Below are 18,125 nucleotides of genomic sequence, written 5' to 3' on the forward strand. Positions count from 1 at the left end.
TTAACGAGCAATGTCTAAGAACCAATAACAGCTTGAAAACACTCTGCATGCATAGTTGAAACTATGTGGTTCGAATGGTTGAAGGGAAATAATGTTGGCTAACATATTACTTCCAAAGTATGGCTCTTTAGTCCTCTGTGCTAAAAACCAGTCCCGCTGATTTCCATGCAGGTAGGCAGTGTGAATTGCAATGTAAAGGCTGCTAATCATCAAATCTATCAATTTTAATAAATTAATAAAATTACTGAGACCGCTATTGAGCCGTGACACTGAACCAAATCAGTAAAGTTAATGGCTGACAAAACTAAAACAATGACTTTAAACACGCTAAAGTGCTACATAGAGCCGAGGGAGCTGCATGGTGGGGTGGTAAATCTCTGCGGGTTTGTCACTATGAACAAGCCATTGTTAATATCAATATATTGATTATAGCAGCTTTAAAAAGGTGTTTGCATATATATATATATATATATATATATATACACATACACATACACATACATATACATACACACACAGTATATATAGTTTAACTGAATTTTTGCATGGTACAAAGAATTACAGGAATATAATTGATCCGTTTTGCTGTAGGACTGTATATTTTTTTTGGGTTTGAAGGGGGGGGGCAAAGAAACATACCCACAGAGATGCACACGGAGCCCAGAGGTAGCTGCCTGCGTGGTGGGCAGATTAAATATCTTTTTACACTCTCTGGGGAGCGGTTAGACAGAGCACCTCTAATCCTGTCCCTATGGGAGCCCCTTGTGCCATGAATCACGCTCTCATTAGGGGCTCCGAGGCAGACAGGCGACCACGCCCCCCTCCGCTCGATGCCCAGACACCGGCCTCACCACCCCACCTCCACCCTCTATGACCCACCCCTGCACCACAGGGGGAGATGGAGGAACCCGAGACAGAGAGTGGATGTGAGAGATAAAGCATGAAGAGAGGGAGGGAACGGAGAGAGATGGAGGGAATAGAGGCCAGACAGAAATGAGAAAGCCAGAGAAGATGACAGAAGAAATACACTGGTGATTCAGTGTTCTGGTGCAAGGAGAAAAAAAAATACACATACCCTGAAGCTTTGTTCCTTCCCAAAAAAAAAAAAAAAAAGTACGATACAGCTGGCATTATGTAGGGCTGTCTTTCATCGCAGCTTATGGGGTTTATTTATTTATGTCTAAATTCTTACTCAATTGGAAAATAGGGACTAGCCTGGCACACTGATGAATGCACAAGCATCGCCCGATGAACAGAAAACTAAAAATTAAGAAGCTGCTCTCCTCTTGGGGAGTCTGGTTAAGCCAGTGGCCTGAGGGTGGTAGATGATTAATATTTATGTCACTATCCACACCAGCATACATCAATCAATCACAACCGCCCTCCCGCAAAGGGGTGGGGCAAGGATGATGTGGAAAACGAGAGATAGTACAGAGAGGGAGAGAGGGAGCAGGAAGAGAGGAATGGGCTGCTGTCATTTTAAAGGGTTGTGAACAGGTCACCACGCCTTCTGCTCCGCAACTGCAGAGCAGGAATTCAGGAACTTTAGTCACTGTATCCAGGGGCTGGAATTAATGCATTCAAATGTATGACCTCAGAAGTGTGGTGGCATATTGATCCTCTGTCTGCCTCCCCCCCCGAAATATTGAAAGAATGAATGAATGGGCCTGCACTTAGAATTTATGCAATGAGTCTCTACTATGCACAGCAGATACCTTTATAGATTATGATCATGTGTTTAGAAAGTCAGCCAACAGTTTATTCCAATTCTCAGGACTTGATTCTCACAATTCCAAAAAGCCTGAAGTACAGCAGGTGGTCCTCTATATGGTGTGTGTATAATAGAGCTGCCAATCTTCCTCTATAATACTTTTGTTTAAACTCTGTATTACTCACCAAAATGCAATGTGTGTAATAATTATATTCTATTATAATATTTTAAAATCTGCATGGTTTGCATCCATGTTTAGATTGCTAGCAGTCTTCTTCTTCCCTGTCTTTTGCTGATCCATTGCTGCATTTTTTGGTACATTACCACCTGTCAATCAGTGAAATAATGTGAAACCATTGGAGGAAATGTGTATGACATTATCTGCGTGCGTATGCACATGTTCCTTCTTGCGTGTGTACATTAAAAACAAAATGCTCCATAGTGCTACTATATATATATATATATATATATATATATATATATATATATATATACATACACACACACACACAACCTGTAGGGGGACCAAAAAGAGAAAAGTTACTTAGTATGCCTTTAAGGGTTGATGTGTTTTTTTTTTTCCCCAAAACTTTAAATATTCATGATTTAATAATGAACCATCAAAGTTAATGTTGTAGATTTGAAATCAAGTTTTGAAGACTTTAAATCAAAAAGTTGATGGTGAAGACACATTGTTTTTTTAAGATATGTTGAGGCTGCCCATTGACAACAATTACTTTTAATATCTTTTACATTACATGTCATTTAGCTGACGCTTTTATCCAAAGCGACCAACAATTGCTATATATATATATATATATATATATATATATATATATATATATATATATATATATATATATATATATATACATATATATATACATATATATATATCAGAGGTTGCACGCCTCTGGAGCAATTAGGGGTTAAGTGCCTTGCTCAGGGACACATTGGTTGATACTGATTCGAACCCAGATCACCCACACCAAAGGCATGTGTCATATCCACTGCGCCATCACCACCCCATCTTGATGAAGCTTAGTGTTGCAAGTGCTTTTCTCTCCTCAGCAAATATTTCTAGGTCTGTCATCAATCAAGCACAAATCAACTCCTCCCATACTGTACTCTTAGTTCGACACTAGAAGGCTGTTTTCACATTCATCTGTTGAAGTGGGAAGGTTTTTTCGGAGCTTGAGTTAAATCGAGGTTCAACGACATCACAACTAATTTGGAGGCCAGTTGTGGTACAATAGTAGCCTGACAAGCCAGACCCACATCAAGATGTTGGGTCTGGGAACTCACCATTGACAGGGATCAATCCGAGGGGCGGGATAAATGGTTGTCTTTCAAATTCTCTCTGCACGCAATAGGATAGCGCTACAACCAAGCAGAGCAACGAAGAAGGTAGCATAGCTAGTTGATAGATTAAACTTTTGACGTATCCGGTCGGCAAAACTCCGAACACATCTTCCTTTTTAAAGAATGACTTCAGTGCCGTTCTTTGTTCTTTTCTCAAAGAAAAGAAAAGCTTAACTCCAAGTCTTCCAGAGTCGCGGCCAAAGCCAATTTAAAAGACCGCTGTTCCCAGCAGCAGCAGCAGCCATAAGCCCGCCCACAGACTCTATACACGATGTGATTGGCCCGGCCAGAGTTTGGTTTTTCCAGCTCCCAAGCCAACGGAGAATTGATAGACCCCCTGGCTGCAAATTACATTTGCTGCCGCTAGGGTGCACCTAGATTTCTAGGGTAGTACAATATGCAACTTACACATTTGTGATGCGGAAACTTGAAACCTCCAGTGCACGTACATTGAGAATGGGTGAAGTTTTAATGGGCTAATAGAATTTTCTTTTTGAGGAATAAAGCATATATAAAAACAGACTGGAGAGGATCTTTCATTTCAACATTCATTCATGTCCGCAATGTAGCTGAAATATGCAGGCTAGTTGGGCACCATTTAAACTAATCTTAATGGTCATCATATTGATCAAGACATTGAAGATCAAGCTTGAGACTGCAAAAAGAGAATGTGAGAAAACGTTGGAAGGAAATACTAGTCGAAGTCAAACTCTCAAGGACTGTCCTTAAAGCAAGTTAAGTTTCTTCTCCTGGGCCGCAGTCCCCTCGCTGTAACTCCAGACTTTGGGGCAAAGTTAGCTGAGCTGCAGTTTTTGAGAATGAAAGGAAAGGAAAAACCGAAACGCAACTCCACGAGGGTCTGCCTGTCTGCTATTGTGGATATTTTTATCTGCCGTGTGTCTAAGGCCGAGACACAGTGGGAAATACGAACCAGACAACCCAAGCTGACAGTGAGGAGTCAGACTGTCAAGAGGTCTGCTTCCCCACTCACCACCCCCGCCCCCTTGCTACAACACCCAAATGGATTGTCATATCAGATTTAGGTGTATAGGTTATTACACCCTTGGGCTCCTGTTTCCAACACACCCGTCTGAATGGCGGGATTGAGTTTAAGGACTCTCTCTTCTCATTCCCTTTCCTTGGTTCTTGAAGTTCCTGAATTCTTTGATAAAACAAAAAAAGCTCTGGCAACTCTTCTGATGAAGTGATTCGATAATAATAATAATATCTGGATGATGTGACCTGTTCTAGTTCCTCCATCAAAACACAATAGTGGATTTGCAGTTGCATCACAAATAAGCGCTGTTGGCTTTGTGCAAATATCTAAATACTAGATATGGAAAACATATGCCTGGTATGGTCATTGGTCTGTTTAGGAACATCTAATCAAGTTGATTTATACCCAAAAGGAAGTGGCTATGACACAGTAAACTGTTGTGTTTTGCACTCATCTGCAGGAGAAATCTGTGTACATAAAAAAAAACAAAAAAAAAACAGGATTTATCGACAAAACTAGGAATGGTGGTACACTTGTACTTGTTGTGTTGTAGTTTAACCTTAGTCGTGCCTCGGGTCTTTCTTTGAAAAATAATTTGAATGCAAGGACAAACCAATTAATGGCTTTGCTTTTGCTCCCTTTACCAAAATGCTGTGCAAAAATGCTCTTGCAATTTCAGCAATAGGCTTGTGGTCACTGTAGATAATATTATAGAAATATTTTATAAAAAGGTGCCCTGCCACACAAAACCGTTTTTACTTGTATTTTTCTAAATATGTTAGGTCCATATGTGTTTGTGTTATGTCGTGAATGTGAAAATGAACAGCTACCTCCTCTGTCAGCTCTAGCCACAGAAAAGTAATATGCAGAGAAATCAGGCCAATTACAAAAGCTGGTCAGTCTGACATCATGTTGCCTGAGCTCATTACTATTCATGAGCTCAACCAGTTGCGCTGAGTAAAGGATGCTGATAGCCAGGCTCTCATTGGCTAGCTGTTAGCCAATCAGAGTCAAGCAACTCAGCTCGTTGAATATTAATGAGAACTGGCACAAATCGAGCCGAGTCTTCCTGCAGTCCATGGTAGAACTTCAGACATTACCACAAATTAACGAAATACGTGTGGCAGGGCACCTTTAAAGGCCGTTACAGACCAACCAGACGGCCGACCGTTGGCAGAAAAGGCAGTTGGACTGATCAGTCTCCCCGAGTTGGTCAAAAAAATGCCTCGGAACACACCAAAGCGACAAGACGTAATACGTCTCCATAACAGCAGGCGGCGCTAATCTGTATTGTCGCCCAAAAAATGAAAACCGGAAGCTGATTGGACGAACACTGTCGGTACACGATCCGTTCTGCCTGCACGATCCGTTCTGCACATGCGCAAAATGTACGCGCATGCGCAGTTGTACGAGGATTTACGACACTGCACGATCTGTTCCACGCTTCCGGTCGACAGCCAAGCTAAAGTTAGTTTAGCTAACAGCTAATTCGGCTAACTGCTAGCTGAGACAGCATGTAATAACTTTAAAAGACCCTCAAAATAAAACTTGAAAATAAACGTTGACATATATAACAAACACCTAACATATATAACAGCTGTTACGTCAGTTCTACTTTACTTGTGCTCATTTAAAATACAATCACTCAATACTTGTCTTTATTGTTATTACTGTGAAGTCTTAATTTAGCTGTAGCCTGCTTTTCCCATTACGTTTGTTAATTAGTTAGTTAACGTTATTTTAGACTGAATCTAGCTGTCAGCTAGCGGTTAGCCGAATTAGCTGTTAGCTAAACTAACATTAGCTTCCCGGTGGAGGCTAGCCATAGGCTAGCGTGGAACAGATCGTGCAGGTCGTATGGATACGTAAAACAGTATTATCTTGCGCATGTGCAGAACGGATCGTGCAGGCAGAACGGATCGTGTACCGACAAACACGTCACGTGGGTCTGGCTGCTGCTTCCGGGTTTTGGATTTTTCAACCGGCCATTAATGGCGTCTCATTCAGAAAACGATCTCATATTGTACTAAAATAGTTCACCGAAACGTGTTTCTGAAAACATTTTAAGCGAGAAATAGGCCGTGCAGTTGCTGAATCTGTCTTCATTTCAGATCAACAAAGGTCAGTTTAAAAGATTTTCGTCAGATTTTGAGAAGCTTAGTCACGGTCATCCCGCTTGCCATTTCCGGGTGAGTCCCGACTGCCCTGTCTCCGACTAAGCATGTCAGGTCGGCCAAAATGAAAGCAGACAGCTCCTCCAATGGACGACGGCACGGAACACACTGAACAGACTCGAGTCACTGACCTCGCCAGACTGTCCAATGGCCGATTATTGGCCCAGTGTGTAGCTGCCTTACCAAAATGTGTGTATGTGCTCGTTGCAAAAGAGCTGTGTGCAATCATTGAGGAAGTGGTTAAAAGTACTCCGGGTGACCTCTGATGCACAGAAGGTTAAGCTTAAGTCATAAAAATAGTTGAGGCCTTATATGGCATAAGAGTGCATTGTTTAAAGGTTACGTGAACAGAAGAGGAAGTTGCACCACACAGTAGGGGTGCACGATATGAGGAAAAGCTGCGATGTGCGATAACATTGTTTAATATTGCGATGACGATATGACTTGCGATAAATATTCAAATGTGAATGTTAGCTATACTGTTCCCATGTCTTAGTGCTTTAATAGGTTCTTTGCGAACCTAAACATTGAATAGCCTATTCCCACTGAATAAAGAAAGCAAATAGATAATTTTTGACATGCTTTTATTGAACAAATTACACATAAATGATTATAACTATAAGAAATTAACGTTCGACGAAAATCTTTTAAACTGACCTTTGTTGATCTGAAATGAAGACAGATTCAGCAACAGCACGGCCTATTTCTCGCTTAAAATGTTTTCAGAAACACGTTTCGGTGAACTATTTTAGTACAATATGAGATCGTATTCTGAACGAGACGCCATGACAGTCTGGCTGTGAATTTCTGGAGAAAAAAGAACCACGTGACGCGTTCGTCCAATCAGCTGCCGGTTTTCATTTTCTGTGAAATAATCAGACTGTTAATGGAAACAATACAGAGCAGCGCCGCCTGCTGCTATGGAGACGTATTACGCTTCGCGTCGTCTCAGTGTGTAAACTGTTTTCCCTTATTCATCGTGTCAGGCTGTCTGTTGCGATGTGTTCATCGCCTAGAAACAAGAAGACACCCCCCCCCCACACCATTTATCTTGTCCCTTATTATCCCTTGGTTGGGAGCCCCTGGACTAAACTAGCTAACTGAAGAAAATAGTTCAAACTAGCTCCACTTCGAGCAGCTACAACAGTAAAATGGTTCTTACACGTTTACGCATTAGTGTTAAATCAATTAAGTCATATATAACAATATATTAGACATTTTACCACAGAATGAGTACTTTTGCTTTTGTATATTTGTACTGCTAAAACTTCTGTACTGGTTGTATTGTTACTTTTACTGAAGTCAAAGATCTGAATGCTTCTTCCACACCACATAACAACTGGATGTGCCAGAACTTTCTAAAATTAAATGAAGAAAAAACTGAGGTGGTTGTTTTTGGAGCAAAAGAGGAACGATTAAAAGTCAGCACTCGCTTCAAACGATAATGTTAAAAACAACAGACAAAGCCAGAAATCTTGGTGTAGTCATAGACTCAGACCTGAATTTTAACAGCCACATTAAGACAATTACAAAGTCAGCCTATTACCACCTTAAAAATATATCAAGGGTTAAAGGACTTATGTCTCAGCAGGACTTGGAAAAACCTGTCCATGCTTTTATCTTCAGTAGACTTGACTACTGTAACAGTCTTTACAGGTCTCCCTAAAAAAATCAATCAGACAGTGGCAGCTGATTCAGAACGCTGCTGCTCGAGTCCTCACTAAGACCAAGAAAGTGGATCACATCACGCCAGTACTGAAGTCTCTACACTGGCTTCCAGTGCCTCAAAGAATTGATTTCAAAATACTTTTGCTGTTTATAAATCACTAAACAGTTTAGGGCCAAAATACATTTCTGATCTGCTACTACAGTATGAACCACCCAGACCTCTCAGGTGGTCTGGGACAGGTCTGCTTGTTGTCCCCAGAGTCAGAACTAAACAGGGGGAAGCAGCGTTCAGTTTTTATGCTCCACATATCTGGAACAAACTCCCAGAAAACTGCAGGTCTGCCGCAACTCTCAGTTCTTTTAAATCAAGGCTGAAGACCTATCTTTTTGATGTTGCCTTTCTTTAAATAACTGTTCATTTCTTATACTGAAGTTGCATTGTTGACACTGTATGACAATCTATATAAGCATATAAAGAGAAATTCCTATTTTATCTGCTTTTATATATTTAACTATATTTTAATATTTATTTTAATTGCTCTTCAATGTTTCATTTCTTATACTGCACTGTAACTTTTATTCTCGTATTTTATCTGTTTTAAATTTTTTAATCTGTTTTCATGTAAAGCACTTTGAATTGCCCTGTTGCTGAAATGTGCTACACAAATAAAGCTGCCTTGCCTTGCCATACACACACCTAATGATTCTACACTATTCCACTGATCAACTGGTGGCGGTAACACGCCAAGATATGCAGCAATGCGCCAACAAAAGAAGAGAAGAAGAAGATGACTGCAAGTCGGAAACATGGATGTAAACAATTTGGGGTCTGCAGTACTTTAAAACATGTTTGCAAATGTTTCATAAGGAAACAAATGCACTCAACATGTTTGTTAGAGCTTAAGTATACACACAATGCGTTTTGGAGAGATACACTGAATATAAACACCACTTTATTTATTTATTTTTATACAAAAAAGCTCCACATGGCAGCATTAATAGTTTATATGGGATTGTAAATGATCTTTTCCTGACATCCAACAACCAAATGTTAAATATTTATGACTAGTGTGTTGGACTGACACTAGCCTGGCTCCGCCCTCCTACATACGTCCATTCAATTTTCATTTCCCTTCAGTACTACGTCTGGGTTTGCGGTATATTCTTGGGTTTTCTCCGGTCAAATCTTTACCGGTCCAATCAGCGAACAGAGGGAGTGGCTGAGAACGATGACTTTGAGGTTCGGTAACCTTCGGTGAGTTCTGTAATGGCGGCGGAGAAAGATGCGAGCGAAGCCATTCGCTCCGTTGTGGCAACGCTGCCGAATATCCACAAGTTAAAGCCCGAGCAAGAACAATCTTTGCTGAGTTGTGTTGGTGGCCATGATGTTGTGGCCCTCCTCCCCATGGGGTTCGGGAACAGTTAGATTTTCCAGCTCGCTCCGTTAGTGGTGAATGAGTTGGCTAAGGCTAACGCTAGCGATGCTAAGCCGACGTCACGACCAAACGTTAGCGATTGGTTATGGCAGATCCAGAGTGGCTCTGGGCAGATCCAATAGTTTTAAACTTCAACAGAGTACCCGCCTTCAAGGAAGTTAACACTTGTCAATGGTGAGTGGCCAGACTCTCTGTACAAATGAAATGTACCAGAGTCTGGTAGGACCAGGCTAGACCGACACAGGATTGGCACATCAATCAAATGAAAATTAAAAGAGAGAACCAGAAAGCAGCCGGCTTTATACATCTAGTGCCTTCAGTTGGGATCAAAACTGCTTTTCTTGGAGCATTCTCTCATTTTGTGTAAGTAAAGACACCAAATGCTTTCAAATCCCATGACTCTGTTCTGAAGTAACTGCATCTGTCAAAACTGAACAGTTTGTCAGATCCATTAAGTGCTTCGCCAGTCTAGTGAGAGTGCACAAATCAAAGCTGAGGACACAAAAATCTTTAACACTACAAGGATGGATGATAAGAGGAAATGTTTCATTTCTCTCAACTCAGTACTACCTCAACTCAATTATATTCCAGATGCGGTCTAAGAGGGCTGCTACGAAACGATGACGTTTGTTGTGATGAGAATTCCCAGGAGCATGGCTCTAACGGTAAAACATTTTCATTTTTGTTAGAGACGTATACAACAAAAGCTGTTTGTCAGTAATATTTGCATGCATTCATCTGTGAACATCAACGTGTCAGGATCTGAGCTACGCGCCACCTTGTCTGATAAAGACCATGTGTTTTCTGGGGTTCAGTCGGACCTTTTTACAACCCCCATCCACATCATGTACCTCGGCATACTATATACTCCTAATAAAACTTGGGAGTATGATGAGTATTAGATGGTTATCACAAAATAATACACACAATATAGCATCTGATACCATAAGAGACACCAATCACTGACAATGGCTGTTGCTTGACCGAAAAAAAAATGTATTGATTTATGGATTACAAACAATTGTTGTTTACCCACATGCCTAGGAAATAATGAAATGGGATACTATGAATGCATCTGCAGGTGGGATCAAGTGTGTTTATGTTTGTGTGTGTGGGTCTTGTAAGACACAACATAAATATCAAACCCCAATGATATGAGTGCTGCCAAATATCCTGTTGGGTTTAATTATAATTATTATAAATAATTAAATACATTTTTTTTTTTTAAACAAAACAGTTTAATCAATGTTTTGAATGAATGCAATCATCTGTGCAAAAGTAAACATGCTGATTACATGAGGGGCACAGATTAGAGTGAGGCCTAGTAATAATGGAACACTAGCTGCACTCATGGACTTTCGTCATGTTTTTGTTGGATCATGTGGTTTGTGTCACGCTTGGCACCAATTTAGTTGCTCTCCTTGACGTTTCTTCCACTTGTACCGTTCAAGGGTTTTTCTTGGGTAGTTTTTCCTCCCTTTCTTTCTTTCTTTCTATGCGAGGGTCAAAGGATGTTGTATGATGTTCAGATTGTAAAGCCCTCTGTGGCAAACTATAACAGAATTGACTTATCGGTAACTTAAAGGTGCGCTAAGTAATGTGACGCATTTTTTAGGCTACAACATTTTTTGTCACATACAGCAAACATCTCTTCACTATCTGCCTGTCCCCTGAACACACTGTAAAAAAAACGCGGTCTCTGTAGACAGCCCAGGCTCCACAAACGCCAATAAAATCAAACTGCGCCAACCTGCACAACGAACCATAACAAACAGTGTTCCAGCCAATAACCGACAAGAAGGAGTTGGTTGAGTCATGAACGTGCATTGTGGAAGTAGCCTACATGCTAATTAGGGTTGGGTACCGAAACGCGGTGTCAATAGGGCACCGGTTCCGACCTAAACGGTAGTAACAAGGCCGAATAAGAACGAAAATTTCGGTGCCTTATTTCGGTGCCTGACTTTACACTACACTCAACAGCAGGTAACGTTAGCCTACCTTTAGCTAGTAGCTGGATTAAACACGGTTAAAATGCTGACAGCTAACATTAAACAGTGTAAAGTGTGACTGTATTTCAACACCGGGACGCAACAGTCTGTTCTGCAGCACAGCAGATGCCGACGTCGGAAAAACACAGACTGTGCGTTCACTGAAACTGGTAACCTACAGCCTCGCGGTGCATTCAAAGTTATTGTAAAATACCCTTTTCCCATCTGGTGGTTGTTTTTATCTTTCAACAGCAATTTACTGGTGAAATAAGTTATTGTTTATTATAAGTTATAGTTATTACATTACTATTAAATCATTTAATTTTGACCATATGGCCGTAGTAATAAACAAGTTGTTCTTAAATGTCGCAGACTGTTGTTTAGTACCCTTCTTTTTTTTTTTTTTTTTTTTACTTTCTTAAAAAGTATCGGTTCAGGCACCGTTTAGACACCGGCACCGTTTTAAAAGTACCGCTTTAGCACCGGTATCGGAAAAAAAACAAACGATACCCAACCCTAGTGCTAATGCTGCTGCAGTGATGGCTCAACCAGCTCCTTCTTGTCGGTTATTGGCTGGAACACTGTTTGTTATGGTTCGCGGTGCAGGTTGGCCCAGTTTGTTTTTGTTGCTGTTTGTGGAGCCTGGGCTGTCTACAGAGACCACGTCTTTTTACAGTGTGTTTAGGGGACAGGCAGCTAGCGGATAGTGAGGAGATGATTGCTGTATGTGACGAAAAATGTAGCCTAAAAAACGCGTCACATCACTTAGAGCACCTTTAAGTTTTATTCCTCCTTTCAGGGTTAGTAGTAGTATTATCTAAGAGGAAAGGTAATTAGGCCAATTTCATTTAAAACTGAAAGCTAGTTGGGGGTTTTATATTCATGCCGAAATAGAGTGATTCAAACAATAACTCTCTTTTAAAAGTGTATTATCTATTTTGAAGCTTTGCTGACAGACAAACAGTGTCTCGTGTTATGTTGCCACATTTCTTAACATAGTTTGGTTGGGTTCAAGCCCTATGTTCCCACATTTCTAAGACTTTTTTTTCACTGAAAATTAGGCCCTATATTCCCACAGCCCTATGTTCCCACATTTCTAAGATTTATCTTAAAATGATGCTCTTTGTTCCCACAGCCCTGTATTCCCACATTTCTAGGACATTTTCAAAATGAGGTCTTGTGTTCCTACATTTCCCTTCAAGGGTTAGGGTTAGGATGGGTTAGGGGTTAGGCGAACATAGGGCCTAATTTTGGAGAAAAAAAATCTCAGAACTGTGGGACCACAGATCCTAATTTTGAAAAACATCTTAGAAATATAACATAGGGCTGTGGGAACATAGGCACGCTCCCGTTTGGTTTGGCGTTTGCTCCATGGAGGAGTCGAAGCTCAGCGGAAACCAGGAGAATGTCAGCAGCGTTAACTTTACCTTGCAGTGTTGAGTAAAGGGTGTTTAGTCCCGACCAGCTTCCTGACGTACATGGCAACATTACTGATTTCATCGCTGAGCAGGCAGCGGAGACTCATGAAGGAGGTAGGATATCCGACGATCCTCTCTGCATCGGAGACCACTTTAGTCCAGTTAGCAGGTTCAGAGCCGGAGAACAGACTCAGCGTGCTCTGTCCTCGGCTGGACAAAGCCCTGCAGGTAAGTCGTGACCATGAAGCTGGAAACATTTTCTCTCTCTCTCTCTCTGGCTGTAAGGTTTTTGTACTTTGAGACAGTTGCTCAAAGTGCCATTCACGTACCTGTCACCATCTTTAAATGCTATCACCAGATTCAGTCTCTAACGTTGCAAAATGTTCTTAAACAGTGTCGCATTTGTATTTCTTAATATGTTATCCAAACAAGTATATAGTGTCACAAGCTATGTTTCACAAAAACACGACCTGTCCCTGCGAGCCGCCATCTTCAAACGCGTAATACGTTACGTCGTTGTAAAACGTAATGACGGCTGTTGCCAAATTCCGATACGCCCCCTTATATGGAGAAAACTTCCGGCTAAACTCCATTAGAAAATGAGACACTTTTACATTCCCTGTTTTTTTTTGGTCAAAGTTCAACACTGATAGAACATGACATGACGCTATTTATACATTGTATGTCCCAGTGCTTCATTCGGCAAGTGTACGATATACAAAGCGTCACTTTAGGTTAGTCTAATATAAACTTTTACACTTGATTCACACCTGTCGTCACCGTCCACCACCGAAATGTTTGCACAATGTGATTGTAGAAATAAAAAGCGCGTCAATTATTTTTATTTTAGAAATCTCTGGTTGGGAAGGAGTAAAATGATCATTCACTCGCCACCAACAACCAGGTGCCAGTTAGTACCTGGTACCTGTAGCTCTCTCAAGTTAGATGGATTTGAAATGTCTATTTTTCTAGGTAAATTACCCAGTATAAACCAGCAAACTAGTTTAAAAAAAAATCTTTTTAAACCACAAAATGTGTTGTAAATAATGTGTGACAGTTAAAATAATGTTTTGTCTATACATTTGGGTTGCGTTGCTTTAAAAACAAAAGTGTAATTGAATATAACATTCCAGAGATGAACAGTAGTGAGGGTACAAACCAATAAACTAATTATATTTTGGGGCTGGGATTAAGATTATTACTACATAATACATGAAGATATATTAAGGCCCATTAATGTAAAGATTAGCAAAATGTAAACTGATACCTTCAGCAGACTGTGCAGGAAGGGGCTGATGTATAAATGTATAAATGTACACAGGTTTTACACTGCACCTATGTTAAGTAATCTGATGGCCCATCAGCTTTCCATTTGCTGAGGATGTTATAATTTTCACTTATTGTAGGAGAGACCCCTTAATGTAATGTTTTTGTATATTTCTGATATACAATTCTTCTTTTTTTTTGATACTGCCTCACAGTTTGTTCTTCATTTAATTGACACATCAGTGACATTTTGTGTGTTTCTTTGTTTCATATGATGTCTGATTTTGTAAATCAAGAACATGCTTCGTGAGACTTTATGCCGATGTGGAAACACAAAATCTGTCTTAGTTCAGTCCTATCTCGTTATGTGTTAACCAAAGTCATATTACAAACCACAAATTTGAACTTCTTGTAACTCAGCTGAGGTCACATATGCTTTGAATACCAGATAAAGAAAAATGTATCCATCCATTTAAACCAAAGTGTTTAAATTGTGAAACCCCCATTATGTTTCAGGTCATGTAATACAATCCTTGTGACAATATGACCACAGTATGATAGGGAAATGCCCCAACAGCGTTAGGTTTAACAATGCTTTCATTGAATCCTACTCCATCCGCTTGTTACTGGACTAGAGAGAAATTCTGTCAAGGACAACCTAAGATGGAGCTGCAGTCTCCTTTGCTGAATAGACTTACAAAACTAACACACATAGTGTATATGCATGTATTATATGCTAAAGGAAAACTGTATGGGGGGGGGGGAATATAGTCACTTTTTGTGTTTTTAGAAATATATGTTACAACAATGTTTACTTATAGCAAAAAATTACACTAAAATCCACATATGCTTTGTTGCAAGACCAAGCAACAATTTAAAAAAAAAAGTCACTTTCTTCACATATTCTCCTCACACACCTACTGCACAGTGTCATCAGAAGCATTACAGTTAGGCCTATATTACACTAAGCCAAACTGCTGTAGCTGGAGGGACAGTATGAAGAAGGAATCTTGTGATGCAGGTGAGCTGCTGGTTTGCAAGGCAGGGTATGAGCAGCACTGTAACACACAATTCATCTCACCCTGACCCTGCATCACGGTTCACAGCTCCTGTTTCCGCTGATTTTCTGGCTCAAATGGGTGTCACAATCTCATGAGCAGCCGCCCCCCCCACCCAACCCCGCACTCTCAGTGGCTTTACACCTGCCAACTCATTGTAATTCCAGCTAAAGTCAGAGGACAGCACGTAGCACACAGATGAAACAGGCAAATTCATGCCCAAAGCAAAACTCATTTATTACTCATCTGTAACTGTTTCATGTGCCAGTAATGACCCTATTTTGCATCAACTGAGTTGTTCCTAGCTGAGAAAATATCGATATCAAAACAAGTCATTTCAACATTTTTGATAAGCTCTGCAGGACCAAATTAAAACAACTGTACAAAAACATACATCTTAATGCATGTGTATGTATATGTGGAGATATATGTACATGAATGTGCATATGTGACCATGTGTATGAGTGTAGACCTTTTGCACAGCAAACATTTTGACTTGTCATTGCAGGAAAAACACAGGTGAAACGAATGTTGTTATAACAACATTCGTTTCACCTGTGCCTATAGGCTCAGTTCTTAGGTGTTCCAGTATGCCATGACAGTGAACCAGCATGCACAATATCAGGACTCTGGTGTATACCAGCTCACCTAAATGGAATTAAGTCGTTTTTAAAGTTATCAATTACACCTGTGCTTTTCTGAAGTGTCTGCTGTGAAAAAGGTCTGCAGGCCTAGCATGCACCTGTATGTTTTCCATGTGAGACATATATGCAGGCTATGGAAACACCGAAGACTATGTACTGCACGTATTTACATTATAATAATATTTTTTGGAATACATTTTTGACTGTTATAGTACAACTCTTAGACTTAGACTGAAATGTAGATGTTCAAGTTCAAAGTTATAATTGAAAAACTTTATAAATCAGTTTTAGAATTGTTTGTTCTTGAGCTCAGTTATTTGGGACATGTTGAAAGTAGCAAACTACAAAACGGCTCCAAGTGTGATGTGGTTTGAATCTAGCCTAAATGCCTTTGTTACATCCTCAATCTTCCTTGACTTTTACAAGACCCATAACTGAACTATGGGATTCCTGCAAACATGTTTAATTAGGACAAATGTCGACTGAAGCACGGTACCAAAGTACCAAAATGAAAACGGAAAAACCTCCTAAGCTTTTTTGTGCCATGCACGTTGTCATGAGGGAGCAACCTGATGGAGAAGAAGCAACACTCTGAAGTCCAAAACATGCTTATTTTAAGCATGATGGTTCAGACATTACAAAATCAACACACCTAAAAAGTTCCTTTTGGCCTTGAGAGAGTGTTGAGCCTTTTCACTCACTATGATGAAGGATTTGTTTTAGGTTGCACTTCTATTCTGATTGCACATTTCTTTTTCTTAGTTAAGAAGACTGCCATTATCATGCACCTGCTCCAGATGCTCCTGAATTTCCACTATAATAGGCTATTTCTCGTTGCAAGAGAAACAGCCATGCTTTTAATCCCCTGAAACATCCACTGACCTACTGATGTGTCTTTAAGCAAGGCACTGCACCCGCTTCCCCCTGCACAGTTGCTCTGCTTACTGACAGCGACGTTTCTGGGACTGGAACTTTGAGTGTGTGGTGTTAAATGACTGAAGCAGTGAAGTATGTAACCGATAGAAAGACCCAATTTCATTATGACCAACACCAGTAGGTTTTAAGACTCCCCTGAAGAACAATGTGTGACTGAATGACTGTGTGTGGGCACCTGTTTGCTGCTCGCAGACTGTCACCATGAGGGAGCAACGTTAAGTGGATGTGACTGCTCTGATTGCACTCCATGGGAAAGCGAGAAGAAATAGCCTACCTCTGATCATCAACGCGTCATATAATGTTTCAACGGACGCCCCTCCCCCTGTCTCGTTTTTTCCCCTCACTCAACCTCTCCTTTGACTCACAGAGGCGGCTCACCACTGGTGCACGGACCGTGGAGGATACGGGCAGAAGATGGCTGACATAGCCGCGCACCGCAAGCCCTCGGCGGCATCACTAGCGTCACACGGGCCGCTGAAAAGCTGCAAGACATCCGCCGTCTGGCGACTGTAAACAGCTGCCGCTGCCTCTCTCACCCCCTCCTCACCGCAGAAGTATCTCAGAGAAAACATGGCAGAGATGGAAAAAGAGGGCAGACCTCCGGAAAATAAAAGAAGCCGAAAACCAGCTCACCCGGTGAAAAGGGAAATAAATGAAGAGATGAAGGTAAAAGGGGGTCTGTGCCCAGTTGCATGTGATTACGCGTGGAAACAGAGTGGTTGTGAGGAGCATGCATGTCTGTAGAAGCACTAAACAGGCGTCCTCAGTGAAAATATACGATACACTCAAGTGCAATTGGCTGCATGGTAGTCAAACTTTGATTTATGATTTTTTTTCACCCAAGTTCTATTGTCATATATTCACGCTGAATGCCTGCCTGAGCAGCGCACCCTGCCAGTAAACCGCCTTGCACAATGGATGCGGCACCCATTCACTGCTACTGTAGTAAGTTTTGAATCAATGAGGAATACAGTGTACGTTCCTGTCGCTTCATGTCATAATTCGCCGTTTGTGTGCCCTGTCTTTAATGGCTTGCCCAGAGTTAATGGAAAATCCAGTGCGTCAGTGAAGGCGTCAACAGTGCCTCTACTATTACTATACTGTTACACTACGGCGCAACGGAGAGCAGCCAATGTGCATAATTAGTATAAATCAATGGGGGAACACTCGCCTATCCGCGACGCTTTTGCACGTCCATGTCGACTGCGTGGGTTTGCCTCTGAGTAGAGGTTTGTGTTTATGTGTGTTGCCCAGCTGCCCAGAGGCGTGCGATCCAGATGTGCGTCTGTGAGCTTTACGCACTCGACAGGAGCACATTGTCTCCTGTGTTCGGCCTGCACGGTTCTATCCCAATATTTACCCACACGTTTAAATATTCGTGTTTTTTTTTTTTTTGTTGTTGCTCGGTGCACATTGTGATATTTGAGCCCTGAGCTCCGTGCGGTTCATTGTGGAGAAAGAAAGTGT

General features: G+C 41.0%; 2 protein-coding genes across 7 annotated transcripts in view; one reads left to right on the plus strand and one right to left on the minus strand.

The window, feature by feature from the left end:
• Positions 1–13,275, minus strand: part of pdss2 (prenyl (decaprenyl) diphosphate synthase, subunit 2) — a 42,886-nt gene extending 29,611 nt beyond the window's left edge. For all 3 annotated transcript variants that reach the window (XM_031321327.2, XM_031321325.2, XM_031321324.2), the window contains exon 1: positions 12,764–13,275. In XM_031321327.2, coding sequence (XP_031177187.1) covers positions 12,764–13,011 — 248 coding nt within the window. In that variant the 5' untranslated portion in view covers positions 13,012–13,275. The remainder of the gene's footprint in view (positions 1–12,763) is intronic.
• A 3,247-nt stretch (positions 13,276–16,522) lies between these two features.
• sobpa (sine oculis binding protein homolog (Drosophila) a) overlaps positions 16,523–18,125 on the plus strand; it is a 42,409-nt gene continuing 40,806 nt past the window's right edge. The window contains exon 1 of one of the 4 annotated variants that reach the window (XM_035994767.1): positions 16,523–17,324. In XM_035994767.1, the coding sequence (XP_035850660.1) occupies positions 17,229–17,324 (96 nt within the window). In that variant the 5' untranslated portion in view covers positions 16,523–17,228. The remainder of the gene's footprint in view (positions 17,325–18,125) is intronic. The other 3 variants (XM_031321358.2, XM_031321356.2, XM_031321357.2) reach the window with 3 other exon arrangements.

Source organism: Sander lucioperca, chromosome 18, assembly GCF_008315115.2.
Source record: "Sander lucioperca isolate FBNREF2018 chromosome 18, SLUC_FBN_1.2, whole genome shotgun sequence".
NCBI lineage: Eukaryota > Metazoa > Chordata > Actinopteri > Perciformes > Percidae > Sander > Sander lucioperca.